The sequence below is a fragment of the Mauremys mutica genome, chromosome 3 (genome assembly GCF_020497125.1).
Source record: "Mauremys mutica isolate MM-2020 ecotype Southern chromosome 3, ASM2049712v1, whole genome shotgun sequence".
NCBI lineage: Eukaryota > Metazoa > Chordata > Testudines > Geoemydidae > Mauremys > Mauremys mutica.
The window spans coordinates 82,631,019-82,650,330 of NC_059074.1; the positions used below are offsets into that span (position 1 = coordinate 82,631,019).

General features: G+C 42.7%; 1 protein-coding gene across 1 annotated transcript in view; it reads right to left on the reverse strand.

Moving 5' to 3' along the window:
- SCML4 (Scm polycomb group protein like 4) overlaps positions 1-19,312 on the reverse strand; it is a 67,462-nt gene that overhangs the window by 7,244 nt on the left and 40,906 nt on the right. The window contains exon 6 of the mRNA XM_045010380.1: positions 6,301-6,567. Within this exon, the coding sequence (XP_044866315.1) occupies positions 6,301-6,567 (267 nt within the window). The remainder of the gene's footprint in view (positions 1-6,300; positions 6,568-19,312) is intronic.

Below are 19,312 nucleotides of genomic sequence, written 5' to 3' on the forward strand. Positions count from 1 at the left end.
TCCGTGGCAAAAATACATCAGAAATAGTTGCTGCAGAAGAGAAGCAGAATGGTATGTGCCAAGGAGGCTTTCAGCAAGAATTGTGAGACTCATGGACAATATCTAACGCCTACTGAAGTCAATGGAAAGACTCCTGCTGACTTCAGTGAGCTTTGGATCAGGCCCATATGCACCACCTTGGGGTGACCAAGCCCAAGGGCTCTCTGCCCCATTTGTCTTTCGGCCTTTCTCCTGGGCCTGGAGCCACCTCGAAGAGGATGATGAAGTGGTGTAAAGCCCAACAACTAAATGTCAAAACATAGTACAGAAACATAATTCAGAAACGGAGATAAAAATAGCAAAAGAAGGGAAGATAAATAATGTGCTCCTTAAATACATACAAGGCAAACAAGCAGGCCCAGGAGAGATTAAGGCCATTGAAAGATAAGAGTGCAAAGTGAGTGATGGATTATCTTTAATATTGCCATGGGCCTAAATGATTTCTTTACCTCAGAGGAAAGGGGTGGGAATGAAATCTGAAAAGCTTCCCTCTCATTGCCTTGGAACAGATAATAAGGGAAAGTAGATCTACTGAAAGTAAACAAGACTAGCAGGCAAAGAATTCTCAAAGACATATCAAGGAAACATTTTTTAAAAGCTCACTATAGGCTGGGGAAAAAAAAGTATGGATAACGTACTTTAAAAAAGGGACAAGACAGAACAGAGGGAGCACAGAACCATCAGAAACATGGAAATACAATTACAAACTATTTAAAAGGAATAGTCAAATTTAGGAAGGCACAGTCAGCAAAGATCCATGAAAAGATAGCTCATGCTTGACCTGTCTACTCAAATTATACACCTCGGTGGTTCCCAGCTACCATTGTGCATCCCCAGTACTGGTACTTTTAGACCAGAGTTGCCAACTTTCACACAGTAAATAAGCGCCCCGACTTCCACTATAAGACAAAAATCTAGCTAATCCCATCCCCAAACAAGGCCCAAGCAAGCCAATCCCTAAGAACCCCACACTCTATGTGACTAGATCCCCTCCAGCGTGGAGGCTGGGACTGTGCTGGGCCCATTGTGCACCCCTGACTTTCTCCCCTTCTTGCCTCTGTTTGCTCCCCCCACCCCTGCTTGTCGGGAGCCGATCAAAAAAAGAAGGAACAAGCAACAAGCTACAAGCAAAAAACTAGCCAACAAGCAACTCACAAGTCAATTAAGACAAAAACAGGTCCAATTTCTGCATTTTTTTCGCGGATTTGGCATGTCTGGTTTAGACCTTGTGACTGGTAATATAGGCTCCTGCTCCCCACCTTAATGATGAAACTATGTGCTGGGCACTGGCATTTAGCTCCACACACCTTAATCTGCAATGGAGCAATGGCTGTTCCGTAGCTGAAATCAACATCACAAGAGCAGCCCAAGCTTGTTAGAGAGCATGTGAGTGCCATGCAGTCAGCATTTAAAGATGTTGAGTTAGAGAAGCTGGACGCGTGTCAGAGAGGGAGAACTACTGACATTAGGAAGCCTGGTGAAGAGGGAAACTGGCAGAGTTCTCCAAACTTAAAGTTCTATAAAGCAGGAGGATTTCCAAGGCTATGTGGGTTACAGCAGAATAATTCCACAAGCATCCCTAGCAGATGCTGAAGCACAATGACCTAAGATGAGGCAGACGCCACAGCAGGTGGCAATGTGGAGGCACCTCCTTAAAACCACAAGCTGGAGATGTTTTTAGTGTAATTGTGGGGAATTAGCCACCAACCTCCCATTCACCTGACTCCATCATGGGAACTTTGAGGTTAAAACCTATGCATTGCACTTGAAAAATGGGTTCTGCTATGCATCAGTATATATTTTATAGCCTGAATAATGTGATTTTTTTAAAGTGTCGTTTACAGTAAATAATGCATGATCTTTTACAAAAATATCAGTGAATAAAGAAGATTTGGCTTGAGGCTTCCAAAAAAAAAAAGTCCTTCTAAATTTGTTCCCCTTTTAATGCCGCTTCAGTTTAATGAGCCCTTCTTGTCACCGCCTTGTTAGTATGCAAACGGAGATGGATAAGTACAGATTCCAATTGCTCATCTGTGTTTGCTTATGATTGAGCAGCATGTAAACTAGCTCTAGAGAGAAGAAAAACACAAAGAAGCATCCTAGTGAGATTGCAGATTTCTAAAACCTTTCCAGCAGAGTGTGTTGTGAAGGCAATAAATAAAACTACACACCTGCTGCACAGAAAAATCTGTTATTAACAAAGTCCAGCAATACCAGTGAAGGTGAATGCAGCAGGTTAGCTGAAACATACAATCAGTGTGAAGAAATACACAAAGTTTAAGGAAACATGCAGAATACTTTGCAAAAACTATGGTAAGAACTTCAGTGTTATTGTGGAGAAATGCTTCAGAACTTATGCGATCACAAATATCTAGAGGAAAAATGAAACCAAATGGTGAATGGGAATGTAACTGTTTCCCTAAATCTCTGTGCTATATTGTAATAAAATCATGACCACCTGTAACTTTGCGGCACATGGGCCACTCACAACTTCACAGGGACACTGTGTAGTAGAATTCAGATCTCCACTCCAAAAAGCACCAGCTTCTATCCTTGACTAAAGGAGAATCTCAGCTAGCAGTACAGAGCCTCTGACAGTTCTGATTAAATAGGTGGCATTGGTACAGATGCACACTAGCCAGTTCATTGCAACAGTCCTGCATGTTAGAGTATCTGAGATGTGTGTGGAAACTAATATTGACATTGTTGTAGGCAGTAAGCTGCTTGGGGTAAGGTCTTTGTCTTCTTGTTTGTGTAGACGATACCGAGCATATCAATGTTATGTTGCAGATTAATCTGTCAATTTTCAGCTTCACGTACAAATAACAAATATCAGCTACATGGAACCCTTATCCTTTCCTTTTTTGGCTAGAACACCTGTTCAGCTCCCCAGCTGGCCAGGTCTTGCTGGTCTCGTGTGCATGAGTCACATGAAAAAGTATTAAATGGTTTTGGCAAAGACTCATTATCTCCTTGTGTTTTGTGCGGCAGCCTGAAGTTCTGCCAACTCACCTCAAAAACAACCAAATGGCTCTAGTGCCTGGGGCCAAGCTACTTTTTAAAATATTTCTCCTCCTCTCTCCCCTGCTTTGTTTCCTAACCTGCTACAGAAGAGCTGACTCTAAGTTTTGGGATAACGTCTAGGCAGGTTTCAAAGGCAATCGGTTTTGTGAACATTGTTATAAACTGCTTCCTGGGCAGTCACTGGTGTTGTCCACATCCTGGACGCATGCAGCTAGATAGAACCCGATGGGAACAGATGGGATGCTGGAAAGACACTTTAGGTGCATAACTCGGGCTGGGCGCAAGAGAACTTTAGGTGTTTGAGAAGAGAGTCGCTGAATGGAGAATATACTGCAGAACAAATCAGTCCAACACCAATTGAAGTCAATGGAGAGGATCACTTAAATGGGTACCCGAGTGGGCCCTGACTGACCAGAATGCGACAGTGTTTTTGAAACAATATTGCAGAACACGATAGCGTTTGGGTCTATGTCTCCACTGCCACTGAACTGAACTGGAAAGTCTGATTGCAGCTCCGTTAGGCATACCCATACTAGCTTTCGTTTAGCTAGCACAGCTAAAATAACAATGAAGATGCAGTGGCATGGGCTTCAGCCCAGGCTGTATAAGCACGGTGAGAATCCTGGTTACATATTCCTATTGCTAGCCTGTGCTGAAGTCAGTGCTGCTAACCAGATTAAAGCTAGTGTGGGTATGCCTGGCTAAGATGCAACCACACCTTCGATTGCAATCCAGTTGCACTATAGACATAGCCTATGAGAAGACCAGGGTCAAGGATTAAAGAGATGTGGAGGTGAAATACAAGGAAATTTGGAAAAGCACCTGTCTCAGTTCAGGGCAACTGCAGCTGTATTTCCCCTCCTTGGTCCAGCAATGGCACCTGGTATCAGGCTTCCAGCTCCCCAGCCATTGCCTTTCTGGGTAGAAACCCGCATCGCTCTCCCTTCTGACCAGGGTATTTCCAGGCTGCACAGCTCCCTGCCTTCACTGTGATGTTCCCAACAGAGACAGGCTGCCCAAGGACACCTGCTTCCTTTCTCTTCAGGGATGGTCACCAGGGGGGTGATTGCTACAGTTATAAGTACCACACAGTTCTTTCTAAGCAAGCCTATTGTATTCTGAAGAGGAAAGCACTACAGAGAAAACACATGAAAAAGAATAAAAAAGACTGCAGGCGTGCCTACCTTCTGGGGGACGAGGGGGCTTCAAAGGTTTGAAAATGGAGCAAATAGAGAAACATCTCCCCTCCCTACTAGAGAAGGTACATACAAAGCCACAACACCACATACACAACTGCATTTTGAATACAATGTACCCCAACAGTATTAACCTTCATTCAATAAGAGTTCACGTAGCTCAATAAAGTTTATCTTAATTCCATAAGGTTTGTTCTGGATATTACAGAAGGTTGTCAGTCTGTCACAGCACCGTTTTGAAAGGTAACTGTTAAATCCGAAAAGACACTACAGTTAAGAGGAGTGGCCTACAGTTCAGTGCAATTCAGTGTGCAGAATGCAGGAACTGCATTAAAAGTCAGTGTGGATTCATGAAGGATTACTCAAAGATCTGATGTTAATATAATATTTTACTGACAACTGTAATTGGGGAGGAAACCACACAGCAATGCTCATAGCCAGTTAAGGCTTGCAAGGGAAATACGCTTTTTTTGCTGTCATAAGTTAATGTTAGACGGGGGGTGTGTGTGCGAAGAGAAATAAGAAAGGCTTCTGCAAATATATCAAGGGAAAAAGAAATACTAGAATGACAGTAGGTCCCATTAATAAAGGAGGAAGGGAAAGAAATTAATGACTTAAAATGGCTGAGACACTGAATTCCTTTGTTAAATCTGTCTTTAAGATGAAAAACATATAAATGGAGTTTGAATAATTAGAAAGGAAGGAAGACACTGCTAAAATCACTCTAATGTTAAAGAGAAGCTGATGGAATACTTGGAAAAAGTGAACAAAGATATGGATTTTAGAGTAAGAGAATTGGTTAACAATGAAACATTGACAATTATTTTTGAAAAATCATGGATACTAAAAGGCTGGGAAAAAGTAAATTAATTCTGATTTCCAAAAAAAGGAAAAGAGAACAATTCCAGTCGTTACTGCACCATGACTGAGCTCCTACACTGCAATCATCACAGCTCAGAAGGGGTACATTGAAAGGGAGCAGTAAGCCATTTTTTGTGACCCCTTCCTCCATTCTCCCCTGATCCTGTGGCATCTGGCTGCTGGATAGGTCTCTACCTGATCCCACAGGGCTCCTCTACTTTACCCCTGGCTGGCTGCCTCTTTAACCCATCCATATGCCGACACTGGCCCTACACCGTCAGAGAATTCTTCACTGAGAGAATACTCCTATTGCCATCTGAACTGTTTTAAAGGCTGCTTTTGTATAACCAGAGCAGTACAAAGCAGTGTTAATGGGGCAAAGGATCAGGCTACATAAGCTTAAGCCCATGTAAAATATTGGAACAAAAAATTAGAAGGGGAAAAATCATTAAACACATAAGGCTCAACCAACACCTATTGAATTCAGTAGAAAAACTCTTAACTTTAATGGGAGCAGAAGCGAGCCCTTAACGGATAATGGAGCAATGAGCAGTAAGCAGCCTGGGTTTATAAAGATTACATGTTTCTCAACAAACTTTTTGTGACAAAATTTGACATAATTCGTAGGTGAAGAGTTATAGTGGGCTATGAAGTACAGCTAGGAAATAATCCCTTTTGTTGAGATAATTAATAATAAGAATCATGCCTTTATTTTGCCAGCTGGCTGTTGGGATCTGCATTGCACAGCACCATGTACACTTATTGAGTTCTATAAATAATAGGTACCTATATATGTTTGAACTGTGTCAAATTTGGGGAATGAATAACTTGATATTCAGATGAATATTTATAGCCATAAAACCAGTTACTCCAGTTCTGTCATATGCATTACATATAACAGATTTAAACTGAATAGTAAGAATACCAGAAAACATTCATATTTTCTACTGGACAACATTTTCATCATTTATTTCTCCTTCTCCATAGTTTGCTATTGCTTCCTCTAACTCGCAGTGTTTGTGATTTGACCACTGGGGTTATTATTCTGTAGCTCTTATATGAAACACACCTAACATCAAAGGGAGTTTGGGGTGAGTAAGGACTGTGGGATGGAGCCACAGGAGAACAAAATAACACACATGGTTAATATCAAGATGGAATCATATATATATTATGTTACCACTTCTGTTTCCTTCAAGATAGGTTCCGTTTCTAGTTGGGCTGGATGTCTGATGCCTCAAACCAGTAGATGATGGTCCCCCGGAGGACATCGGACCGGAACGATGACTGCAAGAGGAAGAGGAGCCTCCAGCAAGACGTCCATCTCCAGAGCTCTGTCTCATGGTATACAGGGAGCCCATGCAATTAAAGGCAGAATCAGAAGGATCAACACTGTAGCGCTTCATGTTCATAGGGTCAACCAGGTAATCTTCAGGTATGATAGTTTCTGCTTGGCGGGAAGCCAGTGAAGAGAAATATAGATCAATGAAATGTAGATCATTTCTATTCAGCCATTGAATATCTTGTTTAAAAAGTTGTTTTGTGCAATTAGTTTAACTCTCTTTGCAATATCACACATAGCCAACTGGAATCCACCGGCCAGAGCCCTCAGCATGGGCAGAGTAGCGTTTATGCTGTTGGGAGCTTAAAAAGTAATTGCTGCTGCAACTGCTGTACAGACAACTGAATGCATCTGCTGGGTTTTAAGAAGTGACAATGGGTAATGAGACAAATTCATACCTCTGATACTAAATAATAATAACAGGTGTAACTCCACCAATGTGATTGGAGTTACAGCAGGGTTGCCTGTGGCTCAGTCTGATTCAGCTGTGTTAGTTTTGTTTTGGAGTAATTATTTCTTCAGACTCAGGGGGCATTTACTGTTAAATTTGAAAGGAGGGTGGGGGAAGTATGTTCCTGATGGGATGAGGCACAGGTCTCATTTGCCTAATGGTGCTACATGAATAACAGAAGATGCGGGTTATGCATCCATCATTCTCTTATTCCCTTGCACTTAAAGCATGAAGGTCAGAAGGAAAAGGAGGACAATGGGGCATGCAATTTATTGGGTAAAAACTCCTGTCAGCCAATGAGAAAGAGTAAAGATAATAAACCAAAATGTTCTGGCTGCAATTACAAAAATTAATCAGGAAATATAATCGGCTCCAGACAGACATCAGGCCTGATATTCCCCAAGGGAAAGAAAGACTAGATAATTCATGAGCACTCCCAAGTTTGATTACCAACAGAGAGAGCTAATTGAGCTTTCCAAATACATTTCAGGTGCAAACATGAATACAGGCAACACAGCCATTTATAAGTTTTTGCCCTGTTGCACCTCTTCCCTGTTTTGTACAGTTGTTGCTTCCTGAAATAATAACTATCCAAACCCAAACAGAATGTCCTTTCCTCTTACCATGTAGCCATCAGTTTATATTATTATCTATGTAGTCCTAGAGGTGTGCATGGCACTTCGCATATACGATAGGCAAGACTGATACTACCATCTATTATTAAGGTTGCCTGACAATTTCCATTATAAGGCCCTGTTTTCAGTTACTTATAACTTTGCCAAAGTTTAACTGTTTGGGTTGAAATTTTCCATGTCATGTATCTGCCTCAGACTGACGTAGCTTGGAAAGTTTCAGTCAAACCAGTAAAACTGCTTCCAAGAACAAGGATAGAGAAAAATACATTATATTTCAATATTGAAAACATTCTGGCAAACTTTTATCTGTGTCTCCCATGCTTTGGAGCACGGACATGAAATTTGTCAAGAGAGTGAACTTCATGTTAGGGATGTACCTTTTGCTGTTCCTGTGAAAATCTCCCCACATTGGCTAAATTATAAAGTGTTTGAAAAAATCACACTGCACACAAGTTCAGTAGAGACTTAGAGATTTGTAGCTAAAATCACCAAAGATTCCATGCATACTGAGCATGCTCCAGCTGCTCACAGCTCATATGTATGACCAGACAGTGAGTGCACCATCCCCACCAAGTGATTGATCATGGTCCATCCACAGGATAGGCCTAAGCATTGGAAATGAGAGAAGGGAACCTGTCTCTCTCAGTGACCCCCTTGCTGGCCCAGGCACCAAAGGGGAGGAAGGCACAAGAACCAGATGGGGAAAGAGGAGGAGATTGCAACAAGGAGCTTTCTGGGACTGGCACTGGGGAGAGTAAAGCTGTGACTGGGAACTGGAGGACCAGGGATGAAATGGGACTGGTTGGACAAGGAAACAGACTGGGAGCAAGTGAAGGGAGGGTGGAACTGAGAGGTAGTGAGGGAAATGAGGGAGGACTGAGAGCCAGTTGGTGGTTGGGGGGGACATGGAGGTCAGATGAGGAGCTGCTGGGATGGAGGAAAACTGGGAGACTAATACTTACTGCATAAGACAGAGAAGCAGTATGGGGAGAGAGGCAAGGCAGACCTGATGAGGAACCAGGGAGCAGGAGCAGTACTGGGATCAGCTGGGCAAAGGGACTGTGACAAAGAGCCACGGAGAGAGTAGTGGGGAACAGAGACTGAGATTAGATGAGAAGTCCAGGGAGGAAAACCGGGACTGGGAGAAACAAGGGTGTGGGAGGACGACTGAAAGCTGTGGAAAGGGGAGAGACAGATCCGTGAAGGAGCTAGGCAGGGGTACTGGGACTGGCTGGCAAGGAGAGGGGGAGTGGGGGAAGACTGAGACTTGGACAGGGAACCTGAAGGGGAAGATTAGGACTTGCTGGGCAAGGAAACCAGGATAAAAAGCCTGAGTGGAGATTGGGACTGGGACAAGGAGCCAGACGTGGGGAAGAGAGAAGACTGCAACAGGGAGAGGTTGGAGGGGATGGAGTAGTAGGGGTTTGGTTTGGGAAGGACTGTGGCATGACTACATAGGATGGATGGTATTGTGTGTACAGCGTATTTAGGGGGAGCTGGTAGCAACCCCGTATATGTAGGTTGCTTAACACTTTCTATTATATAAGATTCTTAGAACTTTTATTCGGGAAGTGCTACCACCTCCATGGTTTGGAGGAAGAGAGAAAGCCCTTAGATTAGACAAGGGCCTTTTCTTTTCCCCTCCCCATGAAATTTCATTCAGGTTCAGCTGAGATAGAAACTATTAAAAATCGCCAGTTCCCCTTTTTCACTTGAATCCCCCCAGGAACATTTTGGAAGTTTAGCAAAATAATAACTGACCCCAGAACAGGCCATACCACCACCAAAGCAGCAGCAGTAGCACCACCAGCAATATCCGTGAGAGCTGCCAGAGGAACTGTAGCAATGGGGAGGAAGGAGACCCAGCCCTGGTTCCTTCCCTGCAACAGCTTACCCCTAACCCCGGCAGCCCAGCCTCCCTTTTAGGCCCCCCCTGGGATAAGAGCTCCCTCAACTCCCAAATGGGGATAGCAGAGCAGGGGAAAGAGAGAGACCTTGATTGGGCCTCCCTCAGCCACCTTTTGGCCCCAGCACACAGTGATGGCAGCCCATTTCCCCCTCTGGGATAACAGCCTTCCCTCCCGCTGTCAGTTAACATATTTAGTCCTACGGGTCAAGTGGTAAAAGTCTGTGCTATTATGCTGAAGCTACAGGATTCAAACCCTACTGCTGATGCATGATGAGGGGGTTGTTGCAGTTGTACATAATAGGATTTTTTTATTTTCCTTTTTAAAAAAATGTAGGAAATCACAACCAACCAACCAACCAACCAAAAAAAACCACCCACAAAAACCTGTGTTAAAAGAATATTACTTAGATTGACAAGTCAAGCACTTGAAAGTTCAGAAATACCAGATTTATGTTTGCTGGGACAATCTTAATTCCTCCTTGTACCTGTATTATGATACAGTGTTTAATTACACGATCACATACTATTTTTTACACAGGACTCCTGTCTCATTCATTGCACAGGCTGAACACACAAGGAGGTAGAAATCAAGTTGGATGGTTATATGTATATATAATACACCTCTACCTCGATATAACCTGACCCGATATAACACAAATTTGGATAGAACACGGTAAAGCAGTGCTCCGGGGTGCGGGGCTGCGCACTCCGGTGGATCAAAGCAACTTCGATGTAACGCTGTTTCACCTATAACGCGGTAAGATTTTTTGGCTCCTGAAGACAGCATTATATCGAGGTAGAGGTGTACCTTATTATAGACTAGGTTCATAGGTTTTGCTGGTGCTTTTTGCTAAGAATTTCTGGGCCTGATTCTCATATTACACTGATATAAATCAAGTGTAACACCTTTGAATTCAACAGAGTTACACTGGTGTAAAACTAGAGCATAAAAGATCAGACTTTCCCCACCCCCCAATGGATACCAAAATTATATAGCAGTTGAACTAAATACCTTACAGTTCAGACTCCTCCCATTAAACCAGAGGGAATCCAGTCAAGCCTTCTCATTCAAAGGAATTTAATTACTGAGCAGAACCCCAGCCACAAAAGGCTTTTACACATAAAGAGGATAGCTCTTTCTGCAATATCCCGCCACAGTTCTTTCTGCAATATCCCGCCTGCACCACATGGAATAATTATGCCTCTTGTGAATCATTACATCTTTATTCTGGGAAAAAATGGTCTTTTAATGGGATTACTATATGAAGAAGATACAGACTATCAAAACAACAAACTGCATATTAAAAGAGCCCTGCTGCACAAACAATATAAATCTTATATTATCATACGTATAAATGAGCTCCGACATTTGTGAGGGCTTTTCTGGCTGTTGCAAAACTATTATATCAGCAGCCCAGAAGTGATATATCCTGTGTCAACATATATTCCCAAGAAAATGTTGTCTTTGGGTTAAAGAATACAACTGGGAACCAGGAGATTTGAGTTCCATTCTGAGCTCTGCCACAGACTTTTTGTTTGACCTTCTTGGTCAAATTATTTCACCTATCTGTACTGCCATTGTCCCACAGGTAAAGAGGGCACAATAGGACCTACTTTGCAAGAGTGTGGTGAAGCTTAATTCATTCATGTTTAATAAACCCATTGAGATGCTCAAAGGGAAGGTGCATAGGAAGTTGACAGTGTGATTTTTATGTTATTATTCGGAAGAACAGGCTACAGATAGGAACAATATGAACCTCTTCAAACATGAGGCTTCAAAATGTGCCTTTTAAAGGCTTCTGGGCTTCAAGATGACCTGCTTAACCAGTATAATCTCCAACCATGAATAATCATATCTACAATAGTAGCCTGACTCTGGATTGACCAGGGATTTCCTCTGAGCAAGAGATTCTGGTGAGTGGAATAGGGTGACTTTTTTTGTGCTAATGCTTTTTTGTTTGTTTTTTCCCCCAAAAAATGCAGATTCAGGTCAACCCAAACAATTTGCCAATTTGGCTCAATTTCAATGAATAGTTTCACTTGGAAAAAAGAAAAGAAAAAACATTTTGGAAAGGTCAAAACTGCTTCGACTTTTCACTTAGGAAAGACTCTTGTTTCAAATATCAGAGGGGTAGCCGTGTTAATCTGGTTCTGTAGAAGCAGCAAAGAATCCTGTGGCACCTTATAGACTAACAGACGTTTTGCAGCATGAGCTTTCGTGGGTGAATACCCACTTCTTCGGATGCAAGACGCTCATGCTGCAAAACGTCTGTTAGTCTATAAGGTGCCACAGGATTCTTTGCTGCTTCTTGTTTCAGAATTTCCCTCAATATTATTAAAAAAACCAACAAAAATTCATGCTGCAAAACGTCTGTTAGTCTATAAGGTGCCACAGGATTCTTTGCTGCTTCTTGTTTCAGAATTTCCCTCAATATTATTAAAAAAAACCAACAAAAATTCAAGAAATTTTGTTTGGGCTCGACATGAAACAGTTTCCCCCCCAACTTTTTTGTTCAGCCACTGAACTAAAATCTGGTTATTTGCAAAGCCTAAATTAGGAAAATGCTACCTAACATGTTTTAACTAACGCAGTTTTAAACGGGGATTTGCAACTTGAAAATGCATCGGCTGGTCATGTCAATCCTAGGCTCTCCGCATCCATGCAGGTGCAAAGTCTTGTTTAAAACTGTGGTCACTGATGCATTTTAAACACAATTTATTTTCCTAGTCAAGACATGTCCACAGTCTTGAGACCACGAAGCAGCATGGTGCGCTGTACCAGGAATTAGAGAGGAGAACTAAAGAGCCCGCACACAGGAAGAGGTGGAGAGAGTACAGAGAAGAGGATGCAGGGAGGCCAGAGGAAACAGGAATACAGTCTGTTAGGGAAGAGATGTGGTAGTAAGGCTGTGTCTGCACTATGAGCATGACAGCAGCACAGCCACAGCTACACAGTGTAGCACTGTAGTGTAAACGCTTCCTAAATTGATGGAAAGGGTTTTTCCATTGATGTAGTTAATCCACCTCTCCGAGAGGTGTTGGCTTGGTCGACTGAAGAATTCTCCTATCAACCTGGCTTCGTCTACACTGGGGGTTAGGTCAACCTGACTTATGGCACCCAGGGTGCCAAATTTTTCACAGCCTTGAGCAAAGTAGCTGTCAATCTAACTTTGAAGTGAAGCCCAGGGCTAAAGGAAGCTATGGATGTAAAAGAAGATAGCACAAGAGAAGAGGAGAGAACTATCCAGGGGCAGGGGGTGGCAGAGACTGACTTATGTGGAGAAGAAAGCCTAGGAGCCTCATAGACCCAGGGGCACAGAAAAGGAGAAGGGGACCAGAGATAGCCACCAGACAACTATGAAGCCCTCTAACCAGCTCCAACCAAAAGGGAGGAACAGTATCCCCAGCAAGGGGGGGAGGGGTAATAGATGGGCGGGGAACTGAAATCAGAGAAGAGGGCCTTGAAAAGCATCGGAGTAGGAATCAGGTTTGATAAAAGATGATGCCACAATATTGCCATCTGTGTACCTAAGTGGTTGGTTTGTTGTATTTTTTAATTGTCTAAGTGCATCCTAGAATTATGAGGGAAGAATTACATGGTCTCTAACACACAGAAGGTAATTGTGAGGACAACCTAATTGTATTATAGATGAGATGCAATGTACCTACTATGGTGGATAAGCTCCCTGGGGGTTTGCTCTGTCAAAATATTATCCTTCAACATTGCATGGTCTTGTCAAACTCTATTTTGTTTCACAATAAATAAGTGCAGGCTCCAGGAGGCACACTTTGGTAAACAGATGAATTGTTAAAGGCATTCTGAGCAAAGATTTGTCTTGTTTTCTCCTGACTACACAGCGATCTTTGCTGGAGCCACAGAGCAGGCCTTTATGGAAGGAGATTCCTCCATCTCTCTGACGAGCTAATGTGATCTGCTTGACTCTTTCACAGCCCCTGCGGCACTGGGCTTTGTCTAAAGTCACAGCAGTCATGCCTCCTCTCTGCTTGCCCATCAGGGCCATTGCATGGAGGAACGCTCTTTTCCAAGGTTACGAAATACAGAGTGCCGTGTCTGGAGTGCACCCCAATTTGAGGGGTGGGGAGTGAGTGCAGATACTCCCCATTCGGGAGATAGTGGGTGGGGAAGAGCTACCACCCCTTGGGGAAGTGGAGACCTACGACAGGAGAAGCTCTACCATCAGCATAGGTAGCGTCTTCTCTAAGCGCCACTGCAACACTGTCAGTGGAGACAAACCCTGAGTTATTGAAGCTAATGAATGGGTTCATCTTTATTATCCCCATGCACCTGGCTAGCAAATAGGAGTTCCCTGTCCGTATAATGGGGATAATACTAATAGTACTTCCTTCGTCTCTTACCTATTTAGTTTGTAAGTTATCTCTCTCTTAGCATGTGCATATGTACAGCACTTGCACAAGGGAGCCCTGATTTCAGGTGGGGCATCTAGGTACTACTCAAATGCAAATAATATATTTTACAGAATAAATTTAGGAATGTAACCCCCTCATTAAACTACACATTTAACAGGGAAAGCATGAACAGAGAACATGCAGGATGGATAGCCCTTCTCCCTCCAGGCAGATCAGTTTCCTACTTCTTTTTTTAGTTTCATCAAAAACTGCACTTTCCTCCCCATCTCCTTATTACTCAAACGTTATCCCCTGCAGCCTGCCTGCTTCTGCCCATTGCAGACTGTTCAAAGCCCCCTTAAGTCATCGTCTTCTCCTACTGTTCCACCTACATCACCTCCCTCCTTAAATCCTTCCACTGCTTTTCTCTCTTACATCGGTTTGTCCTAAAACTCAAAGTCCTCCATAACCCTCTCTATCTATATATGTATATATATAAATCCCCAGCCTTATTTCCTCCTCCCCCCTCTCTCTCCCTAAGTTCCCCTTTATCACCTCTTCTTACTGCTTCCTTCATCTCTTTCCCTCATCTTGACTTTGTGCTGTCTTTAATGCTGCCTTCCTATGCCTGGAACAATCTCCCTCTTCTTTCCTGCCAAGTGTCCTTTCTCTCCTCCTGCAAATCCCCCTTAAACCACATTTTCTCCTGGAAGCATTCCTATTTTATTCTTCTCACCCTTAAATCTCTCTACACCCTCCCTTTCCTGATCTCTTGTGCCTTTCTTTGTCCTGGGTGTTTAAGGCCCAGCTCCTTAATGGGGGAGAAATAGCTCTGTGGTTTGAGCATTAGCCTGCTAAACCCAGGGTTGTGAGTTCAATCCTTGAGGGGACCACTTAGGAATCTGGGGCAAAATCAGTACTTGGTCCTGCTAGCGAAGGCAGGGGGCTGGATTTGATTTGATGTCCTTTCCAGTTCTAGGAGATTGGATATCTCCATATAAAACAAAAACATCCTGCTTAACCTTACTCCTAGGAATATCCCCACACTGGGATGACTCACATGTAGAAAGTTCAGTTTGAGTCAAATTGGCAGAATTGAGGCCTTAGATTATAAATTTCTATAAAGGGGAAGGGATCTGTTTACTTTCCTGTGTGTACATTTATATGACATGCATCACAACAGTGTCTTAATCTAATGTCCTGATCCACTCAGGCAGACAACTGTGTCACGCAGGCAGATCCCCACTGACATCAGCAGGGCTCTGTGCAGTGTCAGGGGGTCCAGCTGCATGGATCAATTTGCAGGATCAGGGCCTATATTTCTAACATGCTACCTATATTTATTGCCAGGTACCATTTTAAAAACTATTATTAATAATAATGAATCCCCATCCCCATAGCACAGCTCAGAAAGCAAATCAGGGCAACAAAACACAACTGTCATAGCTCTGGATTATATGCTGCAGACATTACGCAAAAACACATCCTTCAGCACGGAGACCACAGCAAGCAAATCTGACAATTACCCTGCACTAGATGTAATGACTTTGTCTAGTATATCACGAGCTGCCTCTCTGTCGCCACAATGCCAGTTATTCAGCTACAAATTGCCTCGCCCCATATAGGAACGTCTGCCAAAAATTCCCAAGACAGCATCTCAAAAGGAAGCCCCCCTGTCAGTGTTATAGGCTACACAATAAGTTCTTGCCTGTCAAAGAGCTCCAGGGTCTTCAGTCTGGTACGTTTCATGCCATATCGGATGTGCACATAGGACAGAGGATACTTAGAGAAAATCCCCATAGAGGTTAATTGGAGACATAGATACTAGTTTCCTAAACAAGAGACTTCCTCTTCAACACACTGGTAGCTTCCCAGGACAACTGTCAGGGTCTGGTGTTTGTTTTTATCTCCGTGTGGAAAACGGTTCTGTAACTTTTGTTCTGACACTGCTTTTCTTTACTGTCTCTTCATAACCTCTTGTTCCACCATCTATACTGGTTTGTCATTTTATTTGCTCCCATTAAATTCCCCATTAACATTTTTTCCAGCTAATATAGATTTTTTTCTCTCTCTCTCTTTTTAGCCTGTCTCCCATTGCTCATATCATTTAGTTGTAGGCTCAACCCTATGGCCCTTTCCTGTACCGTTTAAAGTGCTACAATATTTTTTCTTATAATGGGTTGACCAGATGTGAACTCACTATTTTAAGCTGCATGATATCATGTCTTCCTCAGTCCTGTCCTCTCCTTTCCTAGCCCTGGTTAATCTGCCAGGCTTTACTCATTGCCCAGACATTTTGAGAGGAGCCAACCAGAGTCTCAAAGTCTCTTTCAAAGGCTCCCTAAGCAGCTTACATTCCTTTGTGTTTTTTACTCACTGGGCTTAATTCAACCCCTATATCAGAAAGGGATTCACCCTGTTGAATGGCAAGAGGTGTCCGCATCAACACCCTCCCCAGCTTGATTGGCTGGGGGACAGCAGCTTTAACTTGGCAGGGGATTTGTTGAATCAGATTCCTGGCCACACCCCTTCCCCAGCCAGCATCACCCACTTCTGGGGCTAGGCTAGCTGCTTACAGGCCTCCTATCCAAGCAGGGGTTGTGGTTACTGTGCACAGCTACAGTTCCATTGCCAAGGTCACATATTACTCTGGTGGAAGCCTGGTATTTGATATTTCAATACATTAGGAAAGTACTTTGTATGTAATTCAGCCTAAGTGAGTGTAACATCAATGAAGTCAACTGAGTTGCCTCTGCTTATGCCAAGGCTGAATTTGGTCCTTAGTATTCATGAATAAAGTCCAAAGGAGAAACAACACAACTTGGAACAAACACTGGTCTACCATCCTGTTTGCAGAGCCAGAGCTTCCTCACTAACTTTCAGAAGGAAACTAAAGAGACTCAAGATCTGACCCAGAAAATTCCTCATTCCTGTGTTTAATGTTGATAGATTCTCTAGCTAGCTAAATGTTCTGTTTATTGCTGGGAATGCATTCTCTCTCTCCTCTCTCTCTCTTTTATTGAAATTGTAAGAGGTGCTGCCTAACCAAAACGGAACCTAATCTCTACAGCTTTCCCATGATAGCCGCTGCCTATTTCCTTCTCACATTGGAGTTATAAGGCTTGGCAAGAGAGAGGAGATCCACTATGTTGGATCTTTAAGTACTGTTTCCCCAGGGAACTCCCACATTGTGCTCAGGCATTGGGGAGATGGAATGGATGTGGAAATAGTGACATCTGTATTAACTAACTGGAAGCTTTCTGTACAACATAGGGTATCACTGTGAAAACATGTTGCATTTTCATCTAATGAGTTCCAATTAACAAGGAATGAAGACACTGCCTCTCAAACTTTACATGTGAAAAAACAGAATAGGGGAGTACAGGAAGATCAAATAAAGAGGTGCAGTACGGTCCACTTTTATATACCATCCTTTCATTCTAATCTAACCTGTTGAAAAAAAGAGACAGAGGAAGATTTAACTGATATTTACCAACTAGGCATGCATTAGCTGTGAGCTGCCAACCTTCATTTTAACCTGGACTCCAAGGATCAGAAAAGAACATTTTCTGTGTCTATCAAGCACAGTCTCACACATTTCTGTCTGGTCAAAATACTTCTTTATACCTTGTCTCCACAGTAGTTTAATATTTGATACATCTAGCTGAGCCTGATAATGAATTGGGGTTTTCCAGCTCCGAATTACTGCATCTGATTTACATTATGATGACAACACCACCCATTCCTTTTAGCTCAAGAGCTCAAGCCCCACTCCAGATATACAACGCCATGAAAATATGTCACCCACTCAGAGGCATTTCCATAGTCTCAGCACCATAGTATCATGCACATATGTGCACTATTCACAGCTTGTCAAGAAATAACTGTCATGCTCTTATCTCCGGTAGCAATATGTAGAGGTGCTCTTTACAATAAAGTGCTAGTCTTGCGGGCAGCAGCACCATCTGTGACTCTGGTTATAAACAAAGCATCTGCTCACAAGTTACTCCGATATCCCTCAACAATCCAACACAAGCCAGATCAAAAGAAGCAATTTAACTTTACAGTACCTTTTCCACACCATGCCCTGGCTGTCTTAGCTTAGTCAGGCAATAAAACCTTTAAAGGAGCCACATCTGCTTTATGGCAGCGGAGCTAAGCAACTCACTACTAAGAGAAGAGAGTGACACAGAGATGCTTCCCTAAGGAGTCAAAGCATCACTGAGGCAACCACAAACAGCCAGTGAGCAGCAAGAATGTGGCACATGATGACAGCATTTCATCGCAGCCACATCTGAATTTTTCTAAGGATGGGATGGCAGTTGTTGCATCATCAACAGGAATATGTGATCAGACTCATTTTAAAACAATCAAACCATAGGCAGGACCAGGGAAATATAATTAAACCCCATCCATTTGTGCCTATATTTATTATGAACCTTGAAATCATGGCACTGCTGTAGAGATGAACTGCTAAAGAGTGATTTCTCCTGGGTTTAGTCTAACTGAGGCAGGATCTGTGTTTCTATGACATCCATATAAGCACGTAGCAAACTTTTGGGTGCTATAAAATAATTGCTACGAATGAATGTATACTACACAGAGTTTGGGTAGCAGAGTGGGTTAAAGCACTCACCGTACACTACAGCTTTTTAAAAAAATAGTCGGTGTTGTTTTTTTGCTGTAACTGGTAAATGGAAATGTAGCAGTGTTTTCTTTTTTGGTTTTCCTTCTCCTTCCCCCCTGTCTTTTGTAAGAGGCAAATGGAAACAGAAAAGAATTGAAAAAAGCAGGGGAAGGAGATAAAAAAAAGAGGGAGAAACAGTGGGGGGAGGAAAAACTGTAAACATGTCAGTCATGAAGAATTTTGCATAAACATTCCTTTTGGGAACCTGAGCAATAAAAATGACCTTTCAAATTTATACATTTTTTGGGTAATTCCTCCACTTTTCACCTGTAGAGATGCAAGTTCAAATTCTGCCTTAATGGAAATGAGCTCTTAGGATCATAGAGCTGCCAAATGATCAGCCCTAAGGGCCATCTAGTCTAGTAACCTGTCTTCAATAGTGGCCAGCACTAGATGCTTCTGAGGTTTAAGAACCCCACAGTAGGAAGATGTGGGATAATCTTACCCCTATGAAGGTCTCATCCTAATAGTTAAACATTGGTTTAAATCCTGAATCATAAGTTTTATTTTATACGCAAACCTTTTTTTAAAGCATTCACTATTATAACTCTTGATAGTCTTCCTCCAGATAAATGCCCAATTCCTTTTTTTTTTAAATCTTGGCCTCAACAGTGTCCTGTGGCAATGAGTTCTGCAGTCTAATAACATGATGAGTGAAAAAGTATTTCCTCTTTCCAGTATTATATTTGTGTAACCCTTCTGCCCTTCAGAGTTGGCAGCAACAAGGGCCGGGTTCAGTATCTAGGGGTTCCTTTTCAATAACACAATGCAAAACCAGCTCAAGCCCCCACCCAGTGACC